Here is a 22470-nt window from a genome sequence, read left to right on the forward strand (position 1 = left end):
CTTCTCCCCACCCTGTATAGAACTCTCTTTTATCTTTCTCTGCAACCAAACTTTTGAAGAGCAAGATTAACTTCTTAGATAGATTTAATGGTATGATTTCTGTATATTATCTTTTAATCTCATTTCACATTTCCTTTGCTGTATGATCTTTGCTCTGTATAAATGTTCATAAATGTTACAATTTTCATTCTCTTTGCATCGTGTGTGTGAACCTTTCAGAGCATCTCCTTGAGGCACTTTACTCAAGACTGAGCACTTGTATATTTATGAATGGATCTATGTAACCACCTTAGCTATATATATACAAGAGAGTATGAAAAATGTTGTATGTAAGACAGGGGAGGTAACTGTTCCACTCTACTCTGCACTGGTGAGACCATAGCTGGAATCTTGAATTTTGGGCACCACATTAAGAAATATGTGAACAAACTGAAGGAAGTCCAAAGGAGAGTAACAAAAAAGATAAGAGGTTTAGAAAACCTGACTTATGAGGAAAGGTTGAAAGACCTGCGTATGTTTACTCTAGATAGGAGAAGGCTGGAGGGGAGGGAGGGAGAGATACAATAGCAATCTGCAAATATGTAAAAAGGTTGTTATAAAGATGACAATTGTTCTCCATGTTCTCCAAGGGTTGGATGAAAAATAATTGAGATAGTTTGATGCACGGGAGATATTAGGAAAACAATTCTGAGTCTAAGGAAAATTAAGCACTGGAACAGGTTACCTAGGGACGTTGTGGAATCCCAGTCATTGGAGGTTTTTAAGAACATGTTAGACAAAGACCTGTTAGGGATGGTCTATGTATACTTAATCCTTCATCAGTGGTGGGGTGGGGAGAATTGGGACCTCCTGAAGTCCCTTCTAGTCCTGTATTTCAATTATTCTCTGGGTCCCACAAAATAGTGAAAACCTGTGTCCTGCAAATACGTATGGGAATATTGCAAATGTTCATGTGGCTTAATGCTTCAGGCTGCACTGAAAATAAAGTTTATTAAGGCATTTGGAAGAGTACTTTACAACAATCAGGAGCCAACAGGACTGGTCCTGGTAATAAGCACTATGCAGGCCTATAATTGTATGGAAGAGGCAGTGCCAGGGATACACAGAATATATTATGTGACAAACTGCCAAACCTGAATCGTTTCAAAGAATTAATATCCCTATAATCACTTGGTAACAGAAACATTATTAACAGACCTGTGCTAAGAAACAACTCATTTTTTAATTCAGTCCAGAGGCTGATTTTCTTTCTAGTCTCTCAGCGTCAAATTATTGTTGAGAAAGCACTGGAAGCTTTCAAGTAGCAGACAGCCTTCAAATAGAAAAGGCTAAGCCTATTACAAAAAATAAAATGTCCAATGGATACATTTTCAGAAAGCTTTCTGAACCCTGAGTCTGTTAAAATATACCAAACAGAGCACTCAGCAATAAGTATTTCCTTCCACTCTCAAAGTCCCAGAGAAGGAAGGAAATGATGGCATTGATCTAAAGAGAATGACTTTTTCACTCTTTCAAAACCAAACCGAACCACCACTTTTTGGAGAAGAATTGAAATAAACGTGTTTACTGAGAGCTTAAAGCAGAATCTGAAAAAAAACCCACAAAAAAATAAAATCACACTGATGTCATAGCTAATAGTTTTTGCTTGTTTGAATATATAATATTGAAGAAAATTGAAAATATGTACACAGTACATACTGTATGATAAGAACATAGTATTAAGTGATAATGAAAGAGCATTAACACATACAGAAAATTGGGCTCCTTTTTGTAATCCTTATCTAGGGAATCTCCTACTGAAGTAAATGACAGGTTTGTGGGAGTGAGGAGTGCAGCCTCATGTCCATTATAATATAATAAAATAATTCATCTATTTAAGCATGAGATATTAAAAAAAATCCAAAATCAAAACGCTGGAAATCTGAAATCCTAAAGAAACAGGACCTCTCAAATTACTAAACAGTCTTTGTAACGTTTGTTCATTATTAAATAGCTATGATATTAGGATCTATTTGCAGTTCAGATAAAGTGATAGGACTCTACTCCTTTCTAAAGAATATACAAAATACTGAATATATTCTGAAAAGGATTAACTTTTTGATAGTTTTGTAGACATGTTTCTATGTAATAGTGGTAAGAAAAACACTGAGTATTTTTCCATAATGCATTTAGGAAAATAAATAACTACTCCTCTTATGAGAAAATCCATTGCAGAAGCACTATATTTTAATCCTAACGCTATCTTATAAGACAAATATTGAGGTTAGACTGAGATTTTAACTGTTACGAAATTTAAAGAGAAGGCAATTTTTTTATTCAATATATCACTTTTTTATTATATGGGCACTTGAATTTCATTCTCCAAAGTTCATTCTCCAGAGTGGCCCACTCTGCATTCTTTTTCTAATCAGACTTGCATTACACGTCAATATAGGATTTGGCTCAGACTGAATGTAAAGTATGAAGCAGACATTGTTCCATATACTATACGATTCATTGTTCCATATTCTATACGATTCATGTTGTATTTAGAGATTGGAAAATTCTCTAATTCTGCTGCTGCTAATTCTAACAACAGTCTGCCTATAGAATCACAGAATATCAGGGTTGGAAGGGACCTCAGGAAGTCATCTAGTCCAACACCCTGTTCAAAGCAGGACCAATCCCCATCCCAGCCAGGGCTCTGTCAAGCCTGACCTTAAAAACCTCTAAGAAAGGAGATTCCACCACCTCCCTAGGTAACCCATTCCAGTGCTTCACCACCTTCTTAGTGAAATAGTGTTTCCTCATAAGTCATGTGCTCTAGCCCTTAATCATTTTTGTTGCCCTCCGCTGCATGGGATTCTTCTGCCCTAAATGCAGGACTCTGCCCTTGTCCTTGTTGAACCTCATCAGATTTTTTTTGGCCCAATCCTCTAATTTGTCTAGGTCCCTCTGTATGCTATCCCTACCCTCCAGCGTATCTACCACTCCTCCCAGTTTAGTGTCATCTGCAAACTTGCTGAGGGTATATAATTTTAAATGGTAAAGGCATCTTTTTCTGCAGAAAAATAATTTCTTCCAGTTGTAGAAAGGTATTCTCACTTACACTATAGCAACAAGAGAGTTTGTTATTTCAGTCAACCTGTGGTTTAGTCAGCTTGCACCTAGGGTGAAATTCACTCCTCTGTAGAGGACCCATGCAAGGCCAAAGCACCATTTAAGTCCCACTTATGCCCTATTGTGAGGTCACTATGGATAATACAACGTCATGCACATTGCAGGGGGAAAAAATGAAGTACTCATACACTTTAATGGTGTCTAAATTAACTGTATCACTTCAGGAAAGGGATTTGGGCTCCACGATATGCAGCTAGTGAAGACCTCAACTCAATGTGCAGCTGTGGCCAAAAGGACAAACAAGATAGTAACATGTATAAGGAATGGAAAAATATTGTCAGTCCATTACAGAAATCAATCGTGTTGCCTCTGGAATATTGTGTGCAATCTGGTCACCCCATCACAAAACTGATATTGCAGAACTGGAGGAGCCTTAGAGGAGGGCAATGAGAATGATTAGGGGCATGGAAAAAGTGCCATTTGAAGAGAGACTGAAAATATTGGGATTGTTTACCTCGGAAAGGCGATGAATAAGAAGGGACATTATAGAAGTATACAAAATTATAAATGATATAGAGTTGGTAGCTCAGAAGCTTCTCTTCTTCCAGTCTCATAATACAAGAACATGGGGCATTCAAAGAAATTGAAAGACAGCTAGTACAAAACTCATACAAGGAAATACCTTTTCATACAACACATTATTTGACTTTGAAACTCGTTGCCAGGGCCAAAAACTTAGCAAGATTCAAAAAGGGGATGAGCATTTATATGAATAACAAGAATATTCAGTGCTACAATAGTTATATTGCTAAAAAAAATAATGTCATGTTTCAGGTCTTAAACCAATCTTTAACTATTACGGAATAGGATAAAAATCTTCATGTAGAGGTAGACTATGCAATATCAGGTTTCAGAGCAGCAGCTGTGTTAGTCTGTATCTGCAAAAAGAACAGGAGTACTTGTGGCACCTTAGAGACTAACAAATTTATTTGAGCATGAGGTTTTGTGGGCTAAAACCCACTTCATCGGATGCATATATCTTCCTACTGGATTTTCCACTGCATACATCCGATGAAGTGGGTTTTAGCCCACAAAAGCTTATGCTCAAATAAATTTGTTAGTCTCTAAGGTGCTACAAGTACTCCTATGCAATATCAGTCTACTGTGAGGTTTCTTGCTTCGAATGGTTGGATTGATATAACCCACTGAAGTAGTCATTGGTCTCTCAACACTTTTACATAAGGCATTACTGGCTCAGCTTCCTAAAATTCTATGAATGGAGTCAACTTCTTCTGTGTTCCCTCTTGTCAAGTTTGATGGATGTCCTTTCAGTCAACTTAAACTACTTCTGATGATCTGACCACTAGAGCTTGTGTACAGCATTTTACTTCCTCTTCAAGGCTTCTGTTCTAGGAAAATACTATAATGAATGTTCTTCCTTCCAGTCAGCTCTCATAAGGTCCATCTCATCAATGTCAATCATTTCCACCCAAGTTTGCAACCAATTATTTTGGTTCAGCAAAGTTCTGAAAGTTCCTGATTGAATGAGTGCTATTTGCTCTTCTTCACTCCTTATCTAAGCAAGGAGTTATACAAGCAATTACCGGAGGGAACAGTTTTGAGGTTTTATTGAATTTTACATTTACATTATTATTTTATATTAAGACTGTTTTATTCTACAGCATGTGTATTGGAGTGATATTAATATTCCTATTCAATATATATACAAGGTTAAAGGCAAAATAAGTTTTCTTAAAACAAGAATCCCTCTCTACGTGAAACTTGAACTTACAAAAAATGTGATTTACTTTTCACCATATATGCTGTTTACTTTTTACATTGCAATCAGTTTGGGCAAGGAAACTGGACAATTAAGAGTCAGTGTCACTTTCTGGTATACAAGCACCTTTTCTTTGATCAGGTCATTGCAGCTGTAAGCTCTCTAGTGTAGCCAGAGCCTTAATAACTTAACAATGGGGAGGGTGTGACAATCAGGGTCCAGACACCCTGAATCAGAGGACAGGGGGTCTGAACCCAAAGAATAAGCAATTGAATCAAATGGCCTATGCATACAATGTTACTGTGTATAAATAAATCTGATGGTCATTACAATTAATGGGAAGACATTTCAAACTGAAAAGAAAACCCCAGTCTTGGAAAACTAAGGCCATGGCTACATTGGCGCTTTACAGAGCTGCAACTTTCGCGCTCAGGGATGTGAAAAAAACACCCCCCTGAGTGCTGCAAGATACAGCGCTGTAAAGCCTCAGTGTAAACAGTGCCGGGAGCACAGCAGCGCTGCAAGCTACACCCGTAGAGGATGCGGAGTACGTGCAGCGCTGGGAGAGCTCTCTCCCAGCGATGGCGCTGCGACCACACTCGAAACTTCAAAGCGCTGCCACCACAGTGCTGCAGCAGCAGCGCTTTGAAGTGCAAGTTTAGCCATACCCTAAGGGAAGAGAAAGTTTCCCCTATTCTGTGTAACCATGAATTACCACAGTCTGAGAGAGAGGGGAAAAAAATTCAAATGCTGTTAAAAGGAAACGGGTTTGAAGTGAAGGCTCTCCAGAAATGAAGGGCCAGCATCTAAGCAAGCTGCTCTCCATAAATCACTGGGATCACCTCCATGATAACGGGCATGCTGAGAAACTGTTAAGAGAAAATAGGTAGCTCGTATCAGGGAAAGGAATTTAGCTAATATAGAAGTGTAAAGCCTGAGGTTGCATCTTTAAAGTTATTTTCTCTGTAACTTATGTGTTTGCTTTTCCTTACTATTTCATCTTTGAATCTGATGTTTATCTTAAATAAACATTTTGCTTATTTTTACCCCAAACAGGCGTCTGTTGTGCAGTCGGGGTGGAGCGTGCAGCCCCAAGTGGACGGATAACTGAGGGCAGGCTTCACTTCTTTGAGGGTGAAGAACCATAAGAGAAAAGTCCAAGAGTCTGGTAGTTAAGAAGTCAGGGGATGGATTTAGGGAGACTCAGGATCAGAAGGGCTATTGGGGTCACCCTGCAAGCAGGGCCGGCGCTACCATTTAGGCAGCCTAGGCAATCGCCTAGGGCGCCAGAATAAATGGTGGGCGCCGTTTTGCCAGAGGGGGCGACAGGCGGTTCCGGTGGAGCTGCCGCAGTCGTGCCTGCGGATGGTCGGCTGCTCACGCGGCTCCGGTGGACCTCCCGCAGGCACGACTGCGGCAGCTCCACCAGAGCCATGGAGCACCGGACCCTCCGCAGGCACCACTGCGGCAGTCCAGCGGAGCCGCGGGACCAGCGCGCGGGGCGGCGAAATTGCCATCCGCCTAGGGCGCTCAAACCCCTAGCGCCGGTCCTGCCTGCAAGCAGGAACTATGCAGGTAGAAACCAGGGTGAGACCTTCATGCGTGTAGGCTGGCTACTGGTGTCAGAGCTCTGAGCTACAGCAGAATAGCATTAGGGCATTCAAAGTTACAAGGCAGGAAGTGATAGAACACCTTATTTAGGTCCGCTGACAGCAATGCTGGGCCCCAAGCCCAGGTTGTCCCTGGGGTGGTGCGGTCCAGGGTGGAAGTGACAAATGCATCACTTCTGGAACTGCCCATTATGCCTAGGTGCGTGTGATCACTCTGGGCCCTGTGGGCCAGTGCAATTGGCCAGCATGGTTGTATGCACCCAGGAGCCCTGTGGCCCATGGGTGCTCCACGGTTGCAGCACTCACAGAAAAAAAATGGTGGGTGCTTAGCACACAATAGCAGCCCCCTTGTCAGTGCCTCCCCATCCCTCCCAGTGCTTCCCAGCCACCATGGACCAGCTGTTCCACACTGAGCAGGAGGCGTTGGGGGGGGATAGGGACAGCAAGACCAGGGCATGTTCCCGGGGTATGGGGGATGGACCAGGGCAGAGGCAGGAAAAGGTGGGCAGGGAGTAGGGACTTGGGGGAAGGGGTGGAGTGGGGGCAGGGCCTGGAGTGAAGCGGGGGGGAGCACCCCCCCCAGCACATTAGAAAGTCTGCACCTATGGAGGCGGTAACCCAGACTTTGAACCCAGTCTGGTTTTCTAGCAGTGCAGGGCATTTTTATATTGTTGTAAGTATTTCCTCTTAAGACCCTAAGAATATAAACTACATCCCAGCCAAAACCCAAATCTGAACATCCCCAGGTTTCAGGGGAATACATAATTTTAACTTGACTTTTTCAGTGCGGGTCTCTCTCTTGTTTCAGTCTGTCTAGTGGCAGGCAGTAACTCACTCACTGCATTCATTTACATACAGAAGGGTAATCTTCCTAACCAGCAGAGAGAAAAATACAGTTTTAAAATAAAGTCTTGGATTCTTCAGAGCAAATCAAAAACCAGGGAAAGACCTCAAAATTGTGAAATAGATGGATTTTCTACAGCTGAATAACTCAGTTTCTCCTTTGAATAAGATTAAGAGGTATAGACAGTGTTACAGTATATGATTACAGGGTAATGGTGTTCTACTGCAAATACTAAAGCAAAGCTGAAGCATTAGACACAATAAATATCAAGACATTTGTTTTCAAAGCAGCTGCTATTTGCCCTGTATTATTATCTCTCATTCAAATGATTAATTAATGATGTTGATAATGTAAATGTTTTATGATGAATGTTGACTCAGTAGTGCAGATCACTATCCCTCTGTTTTAAAAGGTGCATTCAGATAGGCTGACAGAACTTTGTCATTCGCAGTCATAAAAGTGAAGTATAATAAACTCTAATTATGCTTGCTTCTGATGAATGGTAAATATTTATATTTACATAACGACTTTCAGCCATAAAGATGCCAAGACAGTAGAGATATTAACTTTGTTCTCATTTGAATTATGACATGCAGTGTAATGCCCACTACAACTATGCTGAGTCAGAGCCTGACTCAATACTGACTCAGAGTCTAATTTTGCTGCTGTTGCTCACCAGGGTGACTTCATGTGGCTAACTTCTCACCAGTGTGAGTAAGGCATCTGAAATGTAGACCTTCATATATGTAGAAAAACACTATACAATACAAGTGAGGGTAACAGAGAGGGAAACTGCCATGTACTAATATATCAGGAATATTTAATAGTTCCTTACTCCTTGAACATTTCAGTGAAGATATCAGAACTATATCTGAGGGATCTGGGTTTTCTGAGGGATCTGGGTTTTCCATCCAAATCCATCCCTGATTTTCATTATAATCCTAGACTGTCTGGCATTAATGTTATTTAGAATATCTTCCTTCCCAGTTTTGCCAGTGGAGTATCAGAAACTTTTGAGACAAGTGTTGACACTTAATATGTGATGTTGCAATCAAACATAGTATATGAAATCAGTAAAATTAATATTGTTCTTTTATAATTTACATACCAATTATTTATATGAGCAAAAGGTCAGGGTGTCTCAGAAATATTGACTGGATTCTGGTTAACATGAATGACAGAATGTCAGCTTCTGGAGTGTATCTTGATTGCAAAATCAATCATCTAGTGTAATTGATTTAGCAGGATAATATTAAACATTAAAGAAATCTGAGATAAAACTAAGTGTGTGATCTTTTAGAAATTTTAATAGTTTTAGAAGCTGTTATGTATCTTGGAATGGGGTCATTTTAATTTAACTTCTTATGCTGGACTGATTTTGACAAATTTTTAATTTGAATTGTAACGAATTTGCAATTGAATTCCTACATAGGAAAGTAGGAGATTAGAGTCCTAATTATTCATAAGTTCATAAAACTTAGTATTGCAAAAGATTTTGGCTAAAAGAGATATCAGCGCTTGAAGTGTTTGGGAAACTCCATTTGAGATGACAAAATTTGTGCATATAATTTTCTATTAATAAGATGACAGAATTTATATGAGCTTCTGTTGTTCACGAAAGGGCTGGACAGTATCAGATGCACATTTCTGGGCAAAAGTCTAGGACTGGGAATTTGCTGGTGTTCCGCAATGTAATACAAGAGTGGCTGGCCATAGCACTCAGACTGTATAGCTGGAAGTAATTTACATGCAGGAGTGGTTGCTCTCACAGCAAAGCAGTGTAAAAGGTACCCTACGTTGGAGAATTGAGGGGACACAGCTATTCAACAGTCCAGATCAGACCCTGGGTAAAATGTCACAATTATACATAGGTAGAACTGAGATTTCCCATCCACCCCACCCCTGAACAAACAGTAAATTCACCAATAATGCGCTTTTTGGAGCATGAAAACTATTCATGAATTCTGATAGAATTTGGTGAATAGATCCATCCCTCCCTCTCCCCCCGCCATGGCCATTTTGAATTAAATGTTACAACTTTTCATTTCGAAACTGAGATTTTGTTTTCCTTTATATCGAAGCAGCTTTTAGAAAGAAACAAAGATGAAACAAAGGAAAATGTTGTTCTGTGAAAGAATAGTGGTTGCTGTTCTATTAGTGTAGACAGAACATTATAAAACAGATTTTCCATTATTTACCATGAAAACAACTTAAGCTAACATCACTTATTAACATGTCTGTTGCTCGATGAAAGCATTCTATATTTGAGTCCACATATAATACAAGAGTTGCTATCTTAAGTACACTTTGATGTCTAATTTTATTAGACAAATATTTAGTGTGTAATCCTGAATAAACAGTCAGAGCCTAAAATGCAGTATTAAGCCAAGTAAGAATCACCCACATTGTTTTTTAGTAGGTTTCTTTCCACAGTCTTGCTGGTGCTATTTGACTAAATCCTGAGGTCCATATTTCAGTTTGTTGGTATTTTCTCTAAGACCTCTTTCTACTTGACTTCCTACAAATTTAGTTCAACTCCAGATTATGTTACTCAAGTATCTTTATTTGGCATATAGCAAAGGTATGCTGAGTTGGTAAGACTCAAACACAGGGGGTGGATGCAGGGTCCATCACAGACCCAAAGTTACACAGAAAACCTCTTCCTTTACATACATTTACACATGTTGCATTACATCACATTACATGCTTTGGAATTGGTTTGGTTACTTTGTAGGAATCAATCCCTGTACAACATGCTCCCTCTACATATTGTCCATGCAGAACCTACTCTTTTCCACATTTCAGGTTCCAGGCTTATTTTATCCACTGTTATTATAAATTCCCTTTTCCACTAGCGTGGTCTAGATCAGTGTGCTGTTTAACATTCCTGACCATTAATTTATTTTAAAGTTTGTGTAATAGAGCGCATATTACAGATAGCTAAGGCTTTTGGCTGCAGGGTTAAAATACTAATCCCCTCTCCTTTCTTCATGGCTTGCTTGAATGTATTAGTTAAGGAGTTAATTTTGAGGTTCAGTTTTGAATGCTGGCAGAATTTTATAAAGAGACCCCAACTCTTGTGCCACTCAGTATGGTTGCCAATCTATTTTTTGTTTGTTTGTTTGTTTGTTTTAGGGTTTTTTTGGCACAGAAGTTAGGGTCTCCCTCTAAAACTCTGCATAGTACGCCTCCGACACCCATGCATAGCTTGGTAGATTAATTCTTGCTTTTATAACCAAAAGCATGGTGCTGTGGGGTTTCGCCATGAGACCAGGTGAACACTTATTGTCTGCCTTAGCAGCACACTGACATCTCTGCCCTCTTAAATGGATAGGGAAAGTGACATGAATAGCTTTGCAGATTCTGTACAGACACACTACTACCCTAAAGCACAAGATTACCCCCAACAAATGGATGCAAATTTACAAAACAAAAGGGAAAGAAACTATTTTTTTTGCTTCTTTCTTTACATATTTTTATGTGCCTTGAGCTAACTTCCATTAACCCAGCTTTGTCTTTATTTCCTAGGTCCAGCAAGTATACAAAGAGGCCAAATCTGTCCAATACCAAGTATGAACTGTACTACCTGACCTTCAGGAAAATGCGGTAAGGAGTCTGACCTTGAATCATGATTTCAATTCCACTTGATGCTCAGTCAGGTCTTCTTTGGCACTGAACCATGCCTTAGTCTTCTGTACTTCCACCTTATTTTTCCCATCACACTTTTTTACACTTGCAAAATTTGCCTTTGCAATTTCTGTACTCAGGCCTCTAATAGGGCTACAGTAGCCAGACGGGCTGCAACTGGGTTAACTATATTCTTCCACAATCTCATTGGTCTTTTTATTAAGGACTTGCAAGGGGAAAAGCCTTGGATCTGTATTCCCTAGCTCTTAATAGCTGCCTGTTACATTCATCCCTTTTCTTAATTTGGACTTGATGGTCCTATTAGTTTGCTCAACTTGTCATGCTGCCACTGGATGATAGGGAACATGAAACTTCTGATCAGTGTCTAGCAGGATGTCATTTCTTTAATGACTGACACCACAAATCTACTACCACTGTCTGAGTCCATTACATTAGGAACTCCACATCTGCAGACAGATTATACATCAATTGTTCTGCTGTAGTTAGGGCAGTCATATTTTTCATAGTGAAAGCTTCCACCCAATGTGAAAAAGCATCCACAATTACCAGCACGTATTTGTTACCTCTTGGTGCTAATGGCAACTCCCCAGTACACTGAATTTGAATTCATTGCCGTGGACTCCTGGGTACCTGTCTCATAAAAGCCCTTCCATGTTGTCAGATGGATTATGTCTAGACACAAACCATACAAGAATTAAGATGTTCCTTCAGGTCCTTTTCCCATTAGGGCCACCACCCCATTTTTGCCAACCTGTCTTTGGCTTCTGCCTGTTTGGGGTGACAACCCACATTGGGCCCATGCACCTAAAGCAGCAGATGTTTTCTCATATTTCATGGTACAATCCATACCAAACCATCTTCTGTTTTTGCACATAAGAGTCCTTGCTCTATTACTAGGCCCTCATCTTTTCCTTTCACTTCCTGGCTGCAGACTTGTTCCCAAAGCAGTCCTAATTCCAAATCCTGATTTTCAATGCTTTGCAACTGCCTTGCTTTAGCTTGTTGCAATTGCCTCGAGTGAGAACTACTACCATGTGGCTTTCAAAGAGGTCTCCCACAGCCAGGGCAGTCCAGTTACTGCTGCATCGTGGCTGCTAAGTCAGTTGCCTGATAACCTTTTACCAGGGACCCTCCTTTCCTGTGCAGCTGAATTTTAACCATGTCCACCCTGTCAAACTATTTGACAATATTGTCCAACATTTGCACATGGTACTGAATTTAATCTCTCCTCTGTCAGTAGCCTGATACTTCTGAGTCCACCAGCCTAGCATTAACACAGCTCTGTCAAGCCAGGCCCACAGAGTTAACCTTCTCACCATTTAGCCACTGCCTTGCAATTGCATCAGGAAATGGAATCTTCGGAAGAATCACTCTGTGCCTTAATCCACAAAGCAAAACACAAAATTTAGAGTATAGCTTCTTCTTACACAAGCACTAATTCCACTAATGCCGAATGAGTTAAATGAATCCCTGAACTTCTATTTAACTTTTCTACTGTTCTAGATCATGAAGTCTCATTTATTGGATGAGAACATGACAGCAGAGTTCATGGTCTAGTTACTCTTTTGATGATAAATATTCATGACTCCTATTGATCAGCCTTTTGCTGATGAACTACTACTGACATATTAATTGGAGACCTTTGAGGCATACATTTGCTGCATAATTAAAGTAAAAGCTGTTCTTTTGCTAAAATCTGCATATTGGCTAAGTGTAATAGGGTGGGACTCCTTTCAAACAGTTTTTAATAAACTCCAGAGACATTACCGACAGTTTAGGAACTACTCCTTTCTACAGTGTGAGGTTTACTATTAATGATTCATGTAGAGTAGGACTTGATTATCAGTACAAGTCTTCCAGCCTATAACTATACATGCTTAAAAGGTAACCAACATCAATATGATGATCATAACATCATGTGAAATTTAAGTTAGAAGTGTGCGGACTGTTTTCCAGTAAATTATATGAAATGGAAAGTGGACCAAATATTGAACTTAAAAAAATCAAATTTAGAAGTCCATCCCTTTTTAAAACTGAAGCTTCTAACCCTCAGGAAAATCCTTCTGTTGAATTAAACAGTATGATTTAGAATAGTCCTCTTTGGCTCCTATCAAAGTGGGATGAAGAAGATCTAGAAAATTAACTAAAATACACATCTCCTTTTAACTAGCCTTTATATTTTCATCTGTCAAATTAATCAGCATCAGCATCAAGACAAAACCCAAAGCCTTTTCTCCATTGAGATCAAGATGTCTCTGTACTACTAGAGACATCAGGCCAATGTCTGCTCTCCGTTACACTCACAGTAAAGGAGAGCAGAATTTGGTTAGTCTTTCTTTAGGACTAGATTTTTAGCATATACTCAACCAATTTAATTTTTGTTTCATTTCTTGTCAGTGGCTCAGCACCAACAATCATGAGAAAAAGTAATTTTAAATTGGTAGTGTTCTCAATATTCAAACAGCACTAACCTGGTCATAGCATAAATACCTACTAATCAGATGTCCCAGAAAATCAGAACGGGTGTCAGTATTAATACTGCAAACACAGAAAGATATTTTAAAGGCTCTTGTCCATAAATATAATAAAAGTTACAGTACTGAAACTTACTGTGCTGGCAGTGAATTCCATTAAATCCCTTTGGACATTTACAGATGTATCCTATGAATGTATCCCCTCGAAATGCTTCACTAATTTCACAGGTTCCACCATTATGACAGGGATTAGGAAGGCAAGGTCCTGAAAGATAAAAATAATGTAGTAATTTAAGTGTTTTCATTTAAACCCCCACATTAAATATTCCACTAACCCACTAAAATCTACCCTTCACTTCATTCAGATTACTTACCATCGTAGATTTTATTAACATGAAGAATTATGAAGCATGTCACTCTTCATTAATCACAGCTTTATTTTTTTAGTACAAGAGAAGAACATGGGATTAATGCCTGATCTTGCTCCCATTGAAAACAATGGGAGTTTTACTACTTATGTAAATGAGGTAATGTATATTCATCAAGTGACTCTTATGACAGTTACTCATTTGCATACAAATCCTAGACCTACCAGGCTTACAAGGTATGCAAGGACTTTCACCTCAAGTATGCCTGGACAGCCTCTACATGGGGCTTTAGTGACACAACGGATGTCGTGTATTGGGTGAGTTTCACTCTGAGAACATGTGACGGTATACACCAGTCATTAGGTTATCTGAATCAATTTCCCCTTCCATGATAAGCAACTTCTTAGCTTATCTGTTTCAAATCACTTCTAAGAGTTCCTTTCATAAATGAAATCACTTCTTTCTACTACACACATGCTGTGATAGCTAAAATAAAATTTCTGCATACAACCGTGAGATCTAATTGTTTGTCTGTCTCTCATTCACAGTGAGTGTTTTGGTAGAGTTTCTAAGTACAGTACATGTTGTTTTTATATAGACTGTGGATGCCTTGAAATAACTAGACTATATTAAATCTAGGTCAGTTGTTCATTGTTTTCTTTTTAACTGTTTTGTGTTGAAAGCATTTACTATTCAATATGTTTTTAATATCCCAGCTATACTGACCAATACAATTCCTATAAGAATAAATGTTTGCATTTGATAAAGATTATTTCCAGTCTTACCTCACAAAGAATTGGTAGTCAGTGATCTGAACATTTAAAAATCAGCAGTATGCCTTAAAAAAATCTCAAGTGAGCACTACAAAACTATTTTATTTACACTCTTTACCATCCCCAACTCCTCTCCGCATACACACAGAAGCTAATCTCAGTTGTTGAAATGCCGTGGTATAAGCCTTGTAATTATTCAGCCACTTAAAATCTTATTTTGTGGTAAAAAGAGAAAATATTTTCCATTCTACAATGTAGGCCTGGCCTACATTACACAGTTGGGTCGACGTAAGCTGCCTTACATCGACCTAATACTGAATGTATCTACACTACCAGGTCCTTTCCACCAACATAACTCATCTGACACATCAACTTAAGTCCACAAGAGTCAAAGTGGATGCTGATGGGTTGGGTGGGGAGCTGGCTGGTTAAATCCAGAACCAGAGGACCTTCTCCTCTGGGATTCATGGCCTTTCCAGGAGTAGTCCTGCTGCCTTATAGGAAGGGAGGACCGTCCAAAAAAACACTGTGGCCAGTATTGCTACTGTTTCTTCTGAGCGCCGCAGTGGTGTCTCTTCATGGCCAGAATATATATTCCCAAAGAATTCTGAAGCCAAGTGGCTCTCCTCATAGTCACAGTCAATGCCATAACTTTGGCTGAGGCACCTGCCAAGTCCAAAGCTGACTGCAACATGGCCTTGACCACCACAAGACCTTCCACAATGAATGCCATAAACTCTTGGGTTCTGGCAACTTGTTCATAAACTTAGACATGGCCGCCCAATTGACAAAGTCATATTTAGAGCTCAATGCCTGCTGCTTCATGATGCACATTTGCAGGGAAGAGGAGGTATGAATCTTCCTCCCCATTAAGGTTTTTAAGATCAGGCTTGACAAAGCCCTGGCTGGGATGATTTAGTTGGGAATTGGTCCTTCTTTGAACAGGGCGTTGGACTCCTGAGGTCCCTTCCAACCCTGATATTCCATGATTTCTATTATTTCTATGATCCTATGATTTCTATGATTAAATCTATCCTTTTGGATTCTTTGTCCTTAGGAGTAGAATTATACCTTCCTTGCCATGCTCTGCCATTTGCTGCAGTTACCACTAGAGAGATATGGGCCAGGTGGAAGTAAAAACCCTCAAAACTGCACATAAATGATGTCTCACCTCTCTGAATGCTTTGCCATGGGAGACAATGAAGCTGGAGAAGATCAGAGGGATTTTGCAGGTTCCAAAAAAGCCTCATTTGTCAGATGGTCTACTGTCCCTGAAGCTGATGATTGGAGAATATCCAGCAGTTTATACATATTCTTCTGTTGGAATTCTTTCTGGATAGCTAAGGTACAAGTCATATGCCTCAGGACACCCTGATATGCCATAAAGTCCTCAGGCACTGAGGGAGAGGAAGTCTGCTGTGCCAACAATGGATCCTGTTTTTGAACCACAGGATCTAGCTGGAGTAACCCTGGAGATCCAAAGAGATTTGACTCACCAGTCACTTGCCACTGAGATGGGTTGGGAGTAAGGGCCCCATCAGTATTGGTGATCTTTGGAGCAGATCGAGAAATGGAACTTCAGGGACTGAGGAGTGTCACAAAGATTCCAAAGAGGCAGCTATGTGTATAGATGAGTCATTGGTGGCCAGCAGGCACCGGTCAAGAACCCCTGTCCCAACTGCAATGTTGATCTCAGTATCAATAGGTGATCTGAGGATGATCTCTGGAGCCTATCCGATGAGGAGTGGGAGCACAATTCTGACCTGGATCTTGAGGTGTACCAGAGGTTCTCAGATGGTAACAGAGGAGCCAGCCCCGATGGGACAAACAAATGATCAGATTTATCTGAAGCCCAATTTGGGGGCAGCATTGGTGCCAAGGACGAATGGGGGATTGGCCATCCCATGTGCCTGAGTACGGTGCTGATCAGCACTCCTCTTAGAAATAGAAGAGAAATTCCCCCCAAGTCTTGGAATGATACCAATTGATTTTATGGACCCTCTTCCTCTTGGGGGAAATGTCAGACCCCCAACCAGCATTACCTGAAGCATCATTACATGCCGAACGGATGACGGCCTCAGTGCTGAAGTTGCTGCTTCAGCCAGAAGTCTTTTGCCACCCGAGTCCTCTTTGTGAATGACTTGCAAATGGAACACAACGTACAACAAGCAGCTGTGTCGGGATCAATGTTGGTGATGCACCCCCGTCCCTCTGATGGACAATGCAGTACCCTAGTGAGAGCATCACACAGGGCAGCCAACTACTCTAACTCATACTATGCTAACACTAACATTAACCTAATTAATATAGACACAAGAAAAAAATTCTCGGAAACTGACACTGAAAGCTCCAACTCTAGCCATGGGTGGTGAGAAGGAACTGTGGGTCTGGGGGCACTGCCATCCTTACATGGCAAGGGGAGGGGCTATGGCCACAGGGCATGAACACCACCCCTGCAGGGACTTAGGCAAAGTTCTCCAGCTCCAGTGTGCTGGAATATACAGCTGCATTTACTTGAAGAAGAATATAAAAGTCAGATCTGAATTTTGAGACTTGGGCCCACCCCTCAGTGGCTTAAATGTTCATTTATTTAGCAACATAATAAACATATTGATAGTATGTCAGTCTCTCTAACTAGTTTCAGTCTCTCATAGCATTCTTCCGGGAAAATAGATTATTAATATGATAAATATTCTGATTGTTTTTGTAGTTGTGGATTGGGCATACTAGTATTTTTATTCTAACTACATATGTATCAGACTGACAACTTCCTCCCATGCCCTGCACAAACCCTATGGAATGAAGATAATGTTTAACTTAATTCAGTAAAGTTTATTGAATTAGGTTTAATATCTTTGAGGATCATTGTACTAAAATGCAATTGTGTATGTGTTACTCTGGAAATGCAATGTGTATGTGTTACTTTGGAATTGCTGTAACTCCTCTAGGAAGAGAGGGATGCTAATGTAGTTCTTCTGGTTATCAGCCCTTTGAAGCCACCACTTCCCCCTGAGAGGTTTGCTTATACTTGTTCAAACTTGACCAATAGACAAAGAAAGGAGTTTTTGATAAACAGTCTGGTTTTAAACAGGGTCAAGACATTCTTCCTGTTCCAGCAAATGGACAGGACCCTTAGTCCACAGAAGGTCCCAGTCCTTAGGGAATGTTTGGATGGACTGGGCCTATTGAGAACCCATAAGATTGGGTGTTTGTTCTGAACTGAAGCTGTGATCAACTTGAAACTACAAGGAAACCTCTTGAGTGGGGTATTGATGGACTGCTCCTCCCAGAATCCATGTTAGGGTTGGGGTGATTTCTGGTAAGCACACTAGCATGTGTGTAGATTCTTTAGTAATTTTTAAAAGTTTTCTCTAGAATGCTTTTTATTTTAAGAATAAAATAGGATTGCTTAGAAAGTACTGTGAGGTAACCTACAACTGTGGGCAGTCACACTGTTAACTAGAGTTCTGCCATGGGTCTGGGATCCCATGAGTCCAGCGGGAGTGGGATAAAATTCAACAAACAATGTGGGAGTAGGTGTGAGTGGGTACTATGGGGCGGGATGGGATTTAAAAAATAGTCCCGCACAGTGTTCTACTGTTAACCATCTTGGAAAAGAAAGCAAGTAGGCCTGTTTGGACAGTTGGGACAGCTTGTCCAGTTAGAATGGAGTGAGGTGCAGGCAATGGTTGGGGAATGGGATGCCTGAGAATGAGTGCTCTTGCTAGGCCACTGAGGGTAAATACAGATGCAGTTGCCTTAAACTGTGACAACATTGTTTCGGTATGGCTTCACTAGCAAGGTTAAAGTGCTTTAACATGGCCATGTAGTCACAGCTCCAGCGCTGGGAAAGAGTTCTCCCAGTGCTGTAAAAAAACCATCCCCTGAGGGGAGTAGCTCCCAGCGCCAGTGCACTGCCTACACTGCCACTTTACAGTGCTGAAACTTGCAGCACTCAGGAGGGTGTTTTTTCACACCCTTGAGCGACAAAGTTTCAGCGCTGTAAAGTGGCAGTGTAGACAAGGCCTTAGTAACTAGTAATATGTTTTGTTTGTTTCTGTTTCTTTTAAAGAAATTGGTATTTCAGAAATGTATTTGAAAGCAATGCCAATATTTTAATTAAAGGAGTTTCACTGAAAACCAGAGAACACCAATCAGCTAATTTGCACTTGTTAAACATTTTGTTTACTAAAAGAAATGAACTACAAATGCTAGTTAGCCTGATTTACATTCTAAAAGAAGGAATGACTGAGATTAAATTAGGCACTAACTTTACAGTTCTATGTCTTTTCAGTATCTCTAAAGGAATACCCCCTTGAGTCCCTGATGCAGCAAGGTAATTAAGTATGTGCGTAACTTAAGCATGGGAGTAGTCTCATGGACTTCAGTAAGATTACTCATATGATTGAAGTATCTTTCTGCATCAAGGTCCTATTCTTTGCAACCCATCTTCATTTTCTCCCCAGTCCTGCAAAGACATATGTGCCTGGGGGTTTGACTGCGCACCTCTCTTTGGAGGATCAGGGGATTACATCTCTTTAGATATATGCATCCCACAGCTGACATCATATTGTCAGCGGAATGAAAAACCCAACTTTCACTCAGATTGATATTCTGTGTTATTTTCATCTTCTATACAGACAACAAAGTTTGTAACCACCCTTTTTTACAACTAAATCTTGTAAAATTACTTTTAAAACACAATGGGCTTCAGGGATTTGTTTTTTTAATCAATAGTGCTGTAATGCTTTTGTAGGTAATCTTTAAGTAGCTTCTTACAGAAAGAGAACAACATTTGATCAATATTAATGAGTAGTTGAATTCAACAGTATGCTTTCCAGGCATTTTTATCCATGTTCATATAAAGTAATGTCAACTAGATTAATTGCACAGTAAAAGTAATAAATCTATTCAGTTTGCTGCTCTTTTGAGTCTTCCTCTGTACAATTCCATTGGCAATAGCCAACAGTAATAAGTGGAATTAATCTTCAAAAGTTAAGAACATTGATATTCAATTGGAATCCCATGCTACATGAGAAAGATACTAAAAGTTAACTTAAAAGATGGTAGCTGTTGAATTTTTTAGAAGCTGTGACTGAAATATCTGAGGTTTTTATACAATGGAATTTAAAAACGTTCTCAGTGGAATAGCAAAGGGACTTAAGGCAGAAACATGTTACTTCTTTGCCTTTTTGACAAGAACAGTCAATTCAATCTCCATAAAAATGTACACACTTGGAATAACCAACCTTGTGCTGGTGACTGAACATTTGAAAAATGAGACAAGTTTTTTGTATTCAAAATACCAAAGCACTGAAATGGGAAAATGATTTCCTGCCATTCCAAGTAAAATGTAGTCTGACAATGATAATAAATACTAAAAATGGATGAATCAGTTTGGAATGATCTGAAAGTTTAGTTTTGATTTGAGGGATGTGCAAACAAATGTTTGAAATAAAAAAGAAATGGATTTTTTTTTTACCTCCTGTTTCTTCCAAGATTTCCAGCCCTACTTTTCTGTCTTTTGTGCAGCCTGCCATTTCTGGGAAGAAGATTGTCGAATCAATGTTTGTAAAGCACACTGGAAGATGAAAAACACTGTACAAACCAGGGAGTGGTGCTGAGATGGGTTATTGAAAAATCCACCACCACTACTCCAGTGTATTCAAATATGGGGCAGACATAATTAGGCAGCAGGCTTTGGACAAAAAATATGGGAGGTGCAGGGGCCTGCAAGGGGCCAAGAAGTGGAAGTGGAAGTGTCTGGATATTTTGTGGGGAACAGTGGCAAGACCTCAGCTCCATATATACCAGTAGAGCTTAGCTGTGGGAAGTGCTGGCTATGCGTATGAAGCAAAGCATCCCAGCACCCTCCTCCCAGTGCCCAGGAAGCACTGATTATACCTAAGAAAGTAAAACTCCAAGACATTGTTGCTCAGGCAGCGAACCCTCTTCCCAGTCCTCAGCCCAGCTCAGTTTTATGCGAGGCATAACTGAGCTCATTCTGAACAAAGAGGAAGTATTATTAAAATGTATATCAAAGGCAATCATCGAGTTAAAGTGGAAAGCAGCAAAGCTGTTTACAAACAGCACACCAGGAGGCAAGGTAAGAAACAGAGTGAGAAAATAGCTGACAGCAGCCATTTTGTAGCTGCTTAAAGGGCTAGAAAGCATGGCGGGGGGGGAGGGGGAGGGAGGGGAGGGGACACAAAACCAAAAAAACGGACCCCTCTACACTCCCTTAAGCAAGGAGGATCTTTTGGAGGTGGAGCGCTCTCTTATAGTCCTCACAACTGTAAATACTGTAAGTTTAGGATTCTCTCTCTCTCTCTCTCTCTGTAAGGTGTCGGGGGCAAATGATGCTCACTATTCACTACCAGTATACAAGTGCTGCCTGGAAGAACAATACATAGCTGCAAGCTAAGCCTCTCCATGTTCACTAAAACATATTTTAATGTGAGTCAGTCAAAGCTTAAAAAAAGGTTACCACTCACCCTTCTCTAGGCAGGAGATGCTGCCAGCAATGTGGGAGGATCTCTTTTAAGGTCAAGGGGTCTTTAATCATCTCACTAGACACCATTTAGAACTTTTACAAAATTCTTCAGCATTGTACTTGACCCAAACCAGTAAACAAAGAGTCAAACCAAGCATCCCACAAAAAGATAGTCATCTAAAAATGTGACATGAGATACATCTACAAATATCACCATTTGTTTACAAACACTACAGTTAAACCAGCATCTCATCCATCAGTCACATCATCCTCAAAGTCTGATTCTTCACACTCAAAAAAGTGCAGTGTCAGCTCTCTGTTGTGCTAAAAAGGTAGGAAATCAAAAATAAAATACCTATCATCTTTCACTGAGCAAGAGGGGTGAACAAATATAAAAACAGGAATCTAGGCTCCAATAGAGACAGAGAAAACAGGGCCTGTTAAAGAAACAGCAGCACACCTGGTATTAGTTTTCTCACTAATACACCTTCTAGAAGAACAGACCCTTCTACAAGCTTCCAGAAATCATACAATATTAGTGAAAGTATTCAACTAGAAATTAATGGTGATACGGATAAAGGCCAGCAATGATACGAACTATTTGGACTGTGAGGAACATCACTGAAGCAGGAATAGTGATATCGTTACACTGATGATATGGTAAAACTCCAAAAGCCATTGAAGCACGTGCGCACAGACACACACACACACACACACACACACTCAACTAGTAAAAGACAAAAGTTCTTTATGCTTCCTTTCAAAAAAAACTACAATTCCCTCTGTTTCTTTTAGAACACCAGTCCCTCATTTAATCCCTCTTAACTCCATAGGAACACGACTAGCATCCTTCATTTCCTCTGGTATATTTCAATCCTTATCAGTGACCTCTCATCGCATTTAAATAAATTGTTGGAGGTCAGTTTTTTCAAAGTCCCGATGATCCACATTTGGCTGTCTGTGTTCATTGCCAAATACAAAGTCTTCAAAGTAAATCACATAGAGAGAACTCTTAAATCTTTAAATTGATATATACACAAGTAGCCAATTGTATATGAGACCAACATCTTTAATCCTCAAGGGAGGAAGAGAATCATTATCCTTGCTTCTAGACTTGGTACCAATGCTCCACTATTAAGACCACAGGAATTGCCAGATTGGATCAGACTTGAGGTCCATCTAGTCCAGTATCCTGTGTCCAACAGTGACCAGCACCAGACTCTTGAGAGGAAAGTGTAAGAACTCCATAGTAGGCAGATATGGGATAATCTGCCCCCCACAGTAGCTCTCACCGTAATCTCTAATAGTTAGAGATTGCCGTAAAACCTAAAGCATGAGGTTTAATATACCTTCCAAAATGTTGTTTTCATTCCTTATTACA

The 22470-nt window shown here is 40.1% G+C and overlaps 1 protein-coding gene across 1 annotated transcript in view; it reads right to left on the minus strand.

Annotated features, from left to right (window-relative positions):
• The window catches only part of EDIL3 (EGF like repeats and discoidin domains 3), a 461020-nt gene that overhangs the window by 221543 nt on the left and 217007 nt on the right, over positions 1-22470 (minus strand). Inside the window, exon 4 of the mRNA XM_050944818.1 lies at positions 13592-13720. Coding sequence (XP_050800775.1) covers positions 13592-13720 — 129 coding nt within the window. The remainder of the gene's footprint in view (positions 1-13591; positions 13721-22470) is intronic.

This window comes from Gopherus flavomarginatus, chromosome 3 (genome assembly GCF_025201925.1).
Source record: "Gopherus flavomarginatus isolate rGopFla2 chromosome 3, rGopFla2.mat.asm, whole genome shotgun sequence".
Classification (NCBI taxonomy): domain Eukaryota; kingdom Metazoa; phylum Chordata; order Testudines; family Testudinidae; genus Gopherus; species Gopherus flavomarginatus.